Source organism: Barbus barbus (genome assembly GCF_936440315.1).
Source record: "Barbus barbus genome assembly, chromosome: 26".
Lineage (NCBI taxonomy): Eukaryota > Metazoa > Chordata > Actinopteri > Cypriniformes > Cyprinidae > Barbus > Barbus barbus.
The window spans coordinates 19,381,509-19,393,500 of record NC_136754.1 but is presented as its reverse complement, the minus strand read 5'-3'; the positions used below and the strand labels follow the sequence as shown (position 1 = coordinate 19,393,500).

At 36.3% G+C, this 11,992-nt stretch overlaps 1 protein-coding gene across 1 annotated transcript; it reads left to right on the top strand.

The window, feature by feature from the left end:
• LOC306845637 (noelin-3-like) lies at positions 1-7,014 on the top strand. The gene is made up of 6 exons (XM_079378544.1): positions 1-219; positions 2,926-3,069; positions 3,625-3,780; positions 4,146-4,365; positions 4,495-4,601; positions 5,511-7,014. The coding sequence occupies exons 1-6, from the start codon at positions 151-153 to the stop codon at positions 6,186-6,188; spliced, it is 1,374 nt and encodes a 457-aa protein (XP_079234670.1). The 5' UTR covers positions 1-150; the 3' UTR covers positions 6,189-7,014.
• Positions 7,015-11,992: the final 4,978 nt, after the last annotated feature.

Genomic DNA, 11,992 nt, shown 5'->3' with positions numbered 1-11,992 from the left:
TCTGCGCCCGGAGCGACGATGACAGCGCACGCACTCTCCGCGGCTCCATCGAGGGTCTCCGATCCCAAGATACTGCCAAGAAGCTCGATCTGAAACATCGGAGACTGAAGCAGGTTGTAAGAGAGACGTAGGAGGGAGACTGGAGGCAGAATGCGGGCGCTGTTCGTGGTGCTGAAACCGCTGTGCTTTCTCGCTCTGCTCGGCTACTGCCCTTCCGCGGTGAGTGCTGCGCACCTTCCTGACTTTACAGACACAAACTTGACATGTCTGAGTCCCGCTCCTACTACACCTCTGAGACATGGGAACGGGATATCTGCAAAGCGATAAACAAAAGCAATGTATTTAGTAAGGTCTAATTATGCGATAATATCCTTTTAATGGCAATCTCAGAGAGAAAGAGAAAATAAATGCTAATAGATGTGGGATACATTAAAAATGTGATTCAAAAGTCTAATTTTCCATAACTTTCTTCTATGATTGCAGCACAAATGATCACATTTTTATACCTTTTTATTTCTGTTACAGCGAATGTGCTATTGTACATTAAATCGTTCAGCAAGCATTCTCTCTTATTTCTGCTGTTCTGTACATCCGCCTGTATTGAGAATTGGCTTTGAATGGGTTTATTTCACCCTCGGTTTTGGTAACATTTTATATAAAGTGTCTAGTGTTTAGTTAAATGCTATATATTGCATTAAAATATAAAGCATGTCATATTGTGTGCATGTTGTTCTTTGTGTTGAAATTATCAAGAGATTTGCATTTTCTCCAAACTGTTTCATCTCTCCACTCTGTTACAATTATAATACTAGAATATATTCTAGTTTATAATGTAAAACTAATTAAGATGGATGTTTACTACAGTACGTAGTGCAAGAATAACCTATAATTGCAGTAATTGCATGCAGTACTGTATGTACACAATATATTTAACTTAATTTTAACCTACTTTAAAGTATTGTTGTATTAATATAGTAGTGATATATTTTGTTAAATTGAGAGTTCATTAGTAATCTACAGTATATGGCAATGATAAATTGTTTAAATTAGCAAATGTTTTTTCGTCTTCAGTGTTCTGAGTCTATTCTCAGCAATACTATTAATCTGTACACAATCCCTAATGGGTCTATTTTAGCAATGGGTCAAGAGCAGATCTGCAGCGTTGAGGCACAGCCAATAATTTGTCATGTGGCACGCAAATAACTGCATGAATTTCATGCAATTCATGACCGGAAATGAAAGAAATCCGTAGTATCAGTGAAAGTGTAATGAGGATCTCTCATCCAGTCTTAATAAACCCAGCTGCAGGTCTTATTTGAGGAGCAGAATCCCTCTGCTCATATTTCATAATGGCAATGAACTAGCAGGAAGTACCCATCCAACTTGGATATGTTACAATTTGCTGAAATTGCAGTTAGTTGTTAGTTGCAGCAGCATCAGGGAGTATGCCAGAGTGTGAAAAGAACTCTCTTTTTCAGCTCGCCTGTAAAAGGCTAGTCCCCAGAGCCGGCCTTTCAGAGCCCATTGCAAGAGTGGAAAAAATTAATGTGGGTGTTTACAAAGCGCCTTTATTGTTTCAGACAATCTAGGGAAATTTTGGAGGATGAATACAGAGAGAGGCTTTATCATGAAGGTGCTGCGACGGGGTGCTATTTGTTGTCAAAACATGCTATTTATGGCCTGCCATGTTTTAGTGGCGTGTGCTTGAATTGCTTTCAGAATTCTGATGAATCAGTGTGAATGGAAATGAATATTCAGTGGAATACACAGTAACTGCATGATATTTCTCCAGTGATTTTATAATGTAGCCATATAGAGTCTTATAGAGTCAGAGACAAAAAATCTTTAAAGGAATAGTTCACCCAAAAATTAAAGTTTGCTGAAAATTTACTCACCCTCAGGCCATCTCAAGATGTAGATGAGTTTGTTTCTTTATCAGAACTGATTTGGAGAAATGTAGCATTACATCACTTGCTCACCAATGGATCCTCTGCAGTGAATGGGTGCCGTCAGAATCGGAGTTCAAACAGCTGATAAAAACATCACAATAATCTCCAGGTTGGACTCCAGTCCAGCAATTAATGTGTGAAGCGAAAATCTGCATCCATTATCAATCGTTAAGGTTTTTTTTACTTAATCTGTAATCCATAATAATATTTCCTCCAGTGAAAAATCCTGTCAAAATCCACCAACATGTTTGTTTAGAACTTGTTTGGACTGTTTGTAAACTGTGCTTGTTCTATGCATATGTATCTCCTGATTCAGCTGAGATGACTTCATCTCTGGAGAAATCAATATTATGGACATTTTAATGAGAAGCGAGAGTTTGAAGTTAAAAATGTCCTATGTTTGATTAGTGTCTTACAAACACACAGCTTTTCAATTTATATGATGTTACTTAATGGACTCAAGTCTTGCGAATGTTTTTATCAGCTGTTTTCAGTAAATTTTCAGCAATATTTTTGGGTTAACTATTTTTCTAACTATTCCGGATAGCTGGACATAATAAATGAAAGCCATGCTTGTTGAATCAAAGATATTTGAAGCAGGCTATTAATTTTAACAAAAACATAGACTCCCCAGATTTACCCACAAAACAAATGATATGCATATTTAAAAATGATTTGCATATTTACTCAATCATCTCTCCACATAACAAATGTAATAAGTTATAAGCTGAAAAGGCATAATAAAATGAAGCACTGGAAGTGAATAGTGTGCCATGCAAGTTTATTGTAGTTCTCACTAAATATCCACATTTCAGTATCACTGAGCTGCTTAAAGCATGCTTGAGGCATGAAAATCAGATTATGTCACATTATAAGTCATTAAAATTCATTGCATTAAGAATGTCATTTAGAATTTTAAATTGTAAACAGCAGACACCAAGATATGCCATGCATGCCTGTGTGTATTTGTGTACAGACCATCAGACCAAAGGAAGGCTGGCAGGTGTACAGTTCAGCGCAGGATGCCGACGGCCGCTGCATCTGTACGGTGGTGGCACCAGAACAGAACTTGTGCTCCAGAGACGCAAAGAGCAGACAGCTCCGCCAGCTACTGGAGAAGGTGTGTGTGCACATTGTGTGTCTAAGAACTCTAAAGTCGCTTTATATTGAGATCTGGTTTAGATCATTTTAGCAAATTGAAAGCATTATGCTCGACTGCGCGCCATTGTCATCTATTAAGAATGCCACGGGCTTCTCTGCAGATGATTGTGGAGGAGCATAAAGATGACGGTAATGCAAAAAGGCCTGAAGGGTGTTTTAGGCCCCTCTTGTTTTTACTTCCTACACTTTTCTTCTGTACTACTGTAAAAATTCTGCAGTAGTTATCGGCCCATTTGTGTCTTTCTTTGTTTGGTGGATGACAGTGAAAGAAGTAATAGGGTTCTTAGTCTCATTTTTGTCCTGTTTTAAATGTGTCAGCTGTAACATCTTTCCATCTTTGCTTGAGTTGCGTTGAGTGGAATTATGGAAATGCAGAAATCCTTGGAGACATGGTGTCAGGGCTGATTTATACCAGTTGAAAATATAATTTAAATCTATTGCATCTTCCATTTTTGCAGTTCAAAGAATGATTAATGGATCCTAACTTCATTTTGGCCCATCTTCCTCTCTTCAGATTCAGAACATGTCGCAATCAATCGAAGTGCTGAACCTGAGGACCCAGAGGGACTTCCAGTATGTCATGAAAATGGAGAGCCAGATGAAAGGACTCCGATCAAAGTTCAGACAAATCGAGTCAAACCGAAGAACATTATTGACTAAAAACTTTCAGGTGGGCTACCATTAAAGTCATGCCTCAGAGAAAATCAATGGTCCTTTCTCATACGAACAGACCGGTTTGAAAGAGCCACATTCTTGCCATTACTCTCCAAGAGTGAAGAATAAAATCGCTCTTAAAAGCTTCCTGTCTACATCCTTCTCAAACGTTTGAAAAGGCCACACACAGTTCAGCATTCCTTGAAATCCTGTAAACCTCTAAAGGTCTTGTTTTATTTCCAACCCATAATATAATTTTGGTCTAACATGTCATTGTTCAGAGCATATTGCTGTTTACCGGACCAGCTGTGTCAACTCTGTTAATGTAAGCCAAATCTCTTCTCATGTGTTTTTTATTTAAATATCTGTCTGGTTTTGTAGGAGCTGAAGGGGAAGATGAATGAACTGCAGCCGCTGATTCCAGTGCTGGAGCAGTACAAGACTGACGCCACACTCATTTCCCAGTTCAAGGAGGAGATCAGGAACCTGTCTCTGGTGCTGACTGCTATCCAGGAGGAGATAGGAGCGTATGATTATGAGGAGCTCCAGCAAAGGGTCCTCGGCTTGGAGGGAAGACTGAGGAACTGTATGAACAAACTCAGTGAGTTGAACTCAACATGACTTTCGTGCTATTTCCTTGTGTGATATGTTATGTGTCGCTTTAAAGTTCAAGATGTGTTGACATGCTTATATAACAGCTGACATTACTTGTCGTTCTTCATTGTGTCAGCCTGTGGTAAGTTGATGAAAATCACGGGGCCCATCACTGTAAAGACATCAGGAACGAGGTTTGGAGCTTGGATGACAGACCCTCAGGCTTCACCTAAGAACAACAAGGTAATAATCTATGACTATGCCACAGTGTTTGCCCACTTTTCAGCAGCATTGCTTCCAGGAACTAGTTTTTCTATTATTTGTATCCATAAATAACTTTAATAAAGAGTTCAATGACATGAACAGAACCAGCTTATAAACTTTGATTTGAAGCAAAAGAAGAAAAAAAAAGATACTAAGATAGATACAAGGCGGTAATTTAATAGTAATTTAATATTAAAATTAATAAAAATGTAATACATTAAATAAAATTGTATATAAATGATTTAATATTAATAATATTTGTTATTTTATATTAATTAATAAAAATTAAATTTACTCTTATTTTTTTGTTTAAAAATTATAATTGTATTTTTATTCAGCAAGGACATATTAAATTGATCAAAAGTAATAATAAAAACTTTAAGTTGTTACCAAAATTGTAAATAATGGTGTTGTTTTGAATTTTCAATTCATCCAATAATTCTGAGTAAAAAATGTATCATGGTTTCCACAATAAATATTAATCAGCACAACTGTTTTCAGCATTGATAAAAATAAAAAATAAAAAAAAATTCAGAAAATTCAGTTTGTCACTGTAGGAAACAAATCACATTTTAAAATATATTGAAATAGTTGTACTATGTTAATATTAGTTTTACTGTATAAATGTATATAATTTCTCACTTCAGTATGATGGTTTGTGCAATCCATGCAGCTGTTAACCACATTTTTTTGACATTTTAAGTTTGATTTTCATATCACACTGACTTATGTCTTCTGCTGAAGAATAACTCATGGTGGGGTGTCTTAAAGGGTCTTTTATCTTCAATTTCTGTATGGAGTTTTACTTCCTATGTTGCGCCCTATAAATGATGCATACAAATCCAAGTTTCAAACATTATTTATCGCAATTGTAATGCTCTAATGCAGGTCTGGTACATGGACAGCTATACAAACAACAAGATTGTCCGTGAGTACAAATCAGTAAGCGACTTTGTGTCTGGGGTCGAGTCAAGAACCTACAACCTTCCGTTCCACTGGGCGGGAACTAATCATGTGGTCTTCAACGGCTCCCTGTACTACAACAAATACCAGAGCAACATCATTGTCAGATACAGCTTTGAAAGTGGCCGGGTTATGACCCAAAGAGCGCTTGAGTTCGCCGGATTCCACAACGTCTACCCGTACACCTGGGGCGGATTCTCTGACATTGACCTGATGGCCGATGAGCTCGGTTTATGGGCCATCTATGCCACCAATCAGAATGCAGGGAATATAGTGATCAGCCAGCTGGATCCTCTGACCATCCAGGTGCTGAACTCTTGGAACACAGAATACTCTAAACGGAACGCAGGTGAGTCCTTTATGATCTGCGGCACGCTGTACATCACCAACTCCCACCTGACCGGTGCTAAGGTATACTACTCTTATTCCACCAAAACCTCTACCTACGAGTACATGGACATCCCCATCCATAACCAATACTTCCACATGTCCATGCTGGACTACAACGCCAGGGATCGTGCACTTTACGGCTGGAACAATGGCCACCAGGTACTGTTCAACGTCACGCTGTTCCACATTATTAAAACCGACGACGAATCCTGAGGGATCTACCCTGAGGTGAGAGGAAAACTTTGATTCTGCAGTTACACTGATCTGTAATCGCCGTAGTATTGCTGTGAAATAATGGGTTTTATATATTTCAATCAAAAGATGAGCTTAGTTTGAGGTTCAGTGCCTCTGGAGATGTCAGGCAGCATTGCACTCCTCCATTTGGAAAACAATCATGATTAAACTCAAACTCGGACTCAGATAAGGATATTCATGGACTTTTAAAGCTCTATTTATATGTTGTTTGTGCAACTTCCAGTGCGTAGCAGTGGTGTTCAGCTATAATACTCGATTCTGCAAAGAATGTAACAAACACTTTCAACTAGAAACTTAGAAACATGAAATAAAAACTCCTTATTATGGACATTATATACTGATCTATCAAATTGTTTCTTAGTTTTAGCTTGTCAAATGTTTAGAGGAGTACAAACATATTTTCAGCTCTTTTTATGACTTGCATTTAAAGGAATTGTTCACCCAAAAATAAACATTGGTCATTATTTACTCATCCTTGTGTTGTTCCAACACTTTATGGCTTTCTTTTTTTCTGTGGAACACCAAAAAAGATATTTTGAGAACAATATCTACACAATGGAAATCAATGGGCTCAGATATTGTTTGGTTCCCAGTATTCTTTAAAATATATTCTTTCATGTTCCACAGAGAGAAGAAAAACATGCAGATTTGGAACAAAACGAGTGGGAGTAAATGTCGACAGAATCCTCATTTTGGGGTAAACTGGCCCTTTAAAGCTGTCAAACCAAAAAAATATTTCACATTGTACAGTGGAATTACAATTAAAAATGTTACTTTAAGTGTTCATGGTTTGACGTTGTTTCTGTGTACTTCAAATATACATACAGCCTGAGAAAATAATTCATTTTAGTATCTCAACTTTCCCACAATAGCAGGCAGCAGTCAAATCTGTGGTGTTTTTGTCAGAAAAGCTGTTCAATTATGTTACCTCTATACTTCATATTTCCAGAGGTAATCCAACAAAGGCTTTGTTCATACTTTCTTTTTTCTGCCCTAGGAAATTTGTGGATGAGAGAACTTCTGAAATTTCAGAGGGCTTTGTGATTTTGCTTTTGATGTTGATGAGAAATGATCTGAGTTCTCATCAACACCAAAGAGTTGATTCTTCATTTAGTGACAATGATCAGACAAAAAAAAAAAAAAAAATCTTCTCTTCTGTTTATCACTCATTCAGAATTCCTCGCCCTGATAAAAGACAGTGATGAAAATTCAAAATGTGCAGAGAATAACACAGAACAGCTAATTATACTGTTATTTTCTCAAAACACGTGATTCAACCAGTTCTTTGCCAGAGGATGCTCTATCAATATTCATAAACCTGAATCACAAATACCTAAAACAAAGTCATCCCTTTTCCCCTTAAAGGAACATGTGCACATCTTGTTTGCCTTCTCATCTACTGATGCAGAAACAAGTGACAGCCCTAGTCTGACGAACACAATTTCACCTCAGTCAACACATCTCTGCATGCCCTTGATTCACAGGAATATTATTCAGCAGAATGAGAATAAATATGTTTATGTAAGGGATAATGTACAGTCAGCCGGGCATTATCACAAAATAAACCCTGACGGGAGGATCTCAGGATCAGGTCTTGCATCCTTCTAGATTCTGTCTGGGTTTCATATGCTATAATAACCAACTGACTATATTGTTTATTTCCCTGCTTATTACATACATGAACAACTGAACAAAAACTATTGGTTGTTGTGTTTATTATACAGTGCTGAGATTGACCAATCAGAATCAAGTATTTTGGAGAGCTGTGTAATAATTAGGGGGAAATTATGTGATAAAGTGACATAAATGAATAAGTAAAGTTCTGCGTAGAAATATGACCTTGTTCTCTTTTAGTTTTCCTAAGTTCACGATCAGTCAAAAAGCTTTTAGTTCCTGAGAGGAGTCAAGATGTGCTGACACTTAAAATATTCTGCAGCTTTTTTTTTACACGGCAGGTGTGTATATTAGAAATTATTTCCTTCCTATTACCATATGTAATAAAATTGAAAGGTTTAATACCCTCTGAATCACCTGAAAAAAAAATTGACAAAAAAATGTAATACTTTTTACTCTACCTGTGTGCAGCTCTCAGGAAACAATGACATCCTCTAGTTATCAATAAACACACTGTAACCCTGATTCAGTGTGCTTTTTTTTATTTTACCGAGGGATAAAAATAATATTATAAAAAACAATATGAAGCGTTTATTTGTAAGGGAAATCATAGCTTTATCATCTTTTTACCAGTGAAATTTGGCTCGGTTCACCACTTGCCCATTCAGTTCTATTCACACATCAGATGTCTCTATAACAGACAATATAATCACCAACTTATTATGAGAAAAATGAATGAGGGTCTCCACGTAATTTGTCGTGTGTGACCTGGCTCCGGTTAGCCTGGTGCTCTGGGGTGTCTCTGTGTTGACTACAATGCCCATGACTGGCCGTTTGAATGACAGCTCCTGGGCAGATGAATCAGGCAGACTGTCACCCCGTATCAAAGCTGGGGCAGGTGCTGACTGAGACAGGCCAAGCATAGCATATAAGGCCAACACTAAAATTAACTTTCTCAACACCCCTCTCAGCAGGCAGCCTGAGATGCAGACTTTGAAGAAGAAGATGAAGGGGGAAAGAGAGAGAGCCAAAAAAAAAAAAAAGACGGACGAGAAGAATAAAGGAGGCACAGTGAGAAAAAACGGAGTAAATGGACTTAAGTTCCTGTGTGCGAGCAGCAGGCCTGTGGGTGTTGCAGGCGTATGAAGTTGAGTCAGCTCTCAGGTGGACTGTCAGAGTGATTGGGTCTGAATTCATTAGACATGGTGAAATGAGAAAGATACCATGTCATATTGCTCAGAATGTGCATTTATTAGCTTTCAGCTGCATATAAACTGTGCACAGCCATTTGTTTTGCTATACTTTGGTTCAGTACACACATGCACGTATGTATATATTATATATTTATTGCTGTTAGTAAGATATAGAGAGTTACACTGCCGTTTAATCTTTTTTTTTTTTTACTTTCCATTCATCAAAGAATCCTGGAAAATGATCATGGTTCCATAAAAATATTAAGCAGCACATGTGTAGTTTAATGATTTTTGAAATATGACACTGAAGACTGAAGCTTTGCCATCACAGGGATAAATTACATTTTAAAATATATTAAAATAGAAAACAGTCATTTTAAATTATAATAGTATTTCCATATATATTATTTTAAATAAATGCTTACTTGGTCCTAGTTTTGACTGGTAGTGTATATACCAATTTTCATTAGCACTTTGAATTTATTGCAATATAGCCTAGTTTTCCTGTATACATGGCTGTCTATGTTCTTAAATTCATATCTGTTTAAAAAAAACAAAAGAAGATATAGAGTGATTTATAGGTGTCATATAGGGCGAATTAAGGTAAATTGGGACATTTTTGTCCTAGTCATCTCAATGGCAAAAAGTCTTCCAATTTACCTGAATTCACTGATGTCAAGAACAGTGTTCAGTATGGTAGTCTGTGTGTGTGTTACAAACAAAATAAAATGAAGATCATAAAATGAAACATTTAATGGCTAAAAATAGTGCAAGTGAGCCTTTGCTGTCTTATATAAACTCTTTCAAGATTCAGGATTCCCAGTAGCTACTAGTTGTCTCAAGTGAGTTTGTCCCTTCCAGCTAAACCAGCCCAGAGCTGCCCTTAATAATCAACATATCTCAATGTTCTCTTCCCCTTTGGTCATGGAAATGAAGGTCAGTCGAAAGAATCGCTGATTTATCTCATGTATCAAAGTTTCACAAGCATCTGCATTTTATCTCTTAATGCAAATAGCTGGACAAAGATCTCCATTGGGGGAAATGCTGTTAGGGTCCCATCAACAATCAGCCCAGGCAAGTCCTCTCAGATTTATTATGATGTTAAAATAATTAGTTCCAATTTCCTGCTTCAAATCCATCTGAAAATGAAGAAATTCATTTTGCTTTCTTTTTATAGTGTTAGTTCTATTCATATTCAGTTCAAGGGTTATCAATTCCATTCCTGGAGTCTTAGGTTTATAAGTAAAATAAGGTTTGTGGGTTTTCATGGTTTGTTCAACAGCATCAATTACAGTAACAACTCACACGATCTCAAAATTCTCAAAATGTAGTTTAGCCTACTACTATTAGTAATAGTAATAGGCTAGTTCTCAACTCTGGACCTTGGGATCCACTTTCTTGGAGAGTTTAGCTCCAACCTTGATCAAACTCATTAGCCTACTAAGGAATTAATAGCTAAAAAAAAAAAAGCTAATTGGTTTTTAGGACTGAACAGCATTATTCTGCTATCAGAGCAAACAACAGTCAAAAAGAAGCACCAGCTCTTGTGTGATCTAAAGAGAGAGCGAGTGCTGTCTCCTAGTGGCTAAAAACGAAATAAAATTATGAGCCAAAGTCACCAGACTTATCTTTTTTTTTTTTAGAAAGTTAGAAAAATGGTCCAACAAAAACACTTTGTTGTCTGTAAAATGAGCTCGTTGTTCATTATGAAAGAATCTTAGCCACTACTTCCAATTACAACAGCATTTACTCTCTGCTTCACTGTTCAGTCAGTCAGTTTAATTAGCGCAGTTGTCTCCTCCTCTTGATGTATGCCTGATTCTATGGCTAATTATCTACTGTATTGATCACTGGAGACAACTGTCTATTTATTTCCAGCAGTGGAGAGCACTTACTCTTCATTTGACGTTCTCATTAGGATTCAGCAGGAGATATTTAGTGGGCTGATAACATCTCATTCAACAAAGGCAAGGCAGGGTTACATATGAGGAATTATGGCCTCTTCTGCTCATATGGACATGCTGGATGAAAACATTGATTCTTTAAGAGGCTGGGAGACGATTGTGTGGCATGGATTCCATCTGGAGGACTGGAGGAGACATGGAGTCATTAATAGAGTCGCCTATTTCGAGGTAATTACTTGAATTACATTTTGCCATTTTTATTTATTTTTTATCCCACAGATGTTCTAAATAGAAGAGCTAAAATATCTGAATGCGATGGATGAGTTAATGAACTGTTTTTGTGTCATGTATGTCTCTGTGATACAATTAACAGAAAACTTATTATATTATTATTTTATAGCTTGAACTAAAGATAAACTATTACTGATATTGACAATTTTCTGGTTATGCTTATGCAATTATGGTTACTGGTTCTAACCATAACCCTATCAGGTACTACTAATTCATGACTTAAGATGGGTCTAAAGAATAGTACATAACACCATTAAATAAGGTGTTAAATTAAATAATAATTAAATACTTTAACAATGGAGTTGTGTACAAAGAAGTAACTTTAAAAAAAGCTTATATCGCTTAAAAAATCTAAATCTAATAAAAATAAATTTGGCAAAATATGCATTTTACTAGTCTTACCACATTTGAAAAGTTTGGTTCCTGTACTAAAAACAATGCATTAATAATAATAATAATAATAATAATAATAATACATTTTTCTAAAAGGGCAAAATTGACCCAAATGCATTTTTATTGTTATTAAGAACATTATATATCAATGTAAAAGGGGGAAGAAACATAGTTTTTGTATTTAAGAATAGTTTTTAAATGTTTTAGAAAATATTTTAATGTATTGTTTACCCAAATTATTTGGCTTTTTACGGCCATTCATGCTGAAATGTTAAATTAAATAAGTAATTAATTTAATAATGGATCTGTGTACAAAAGTACATTTTAAAAAAAGTTATAGCCCTTTAAAAAACGAATATATATATAT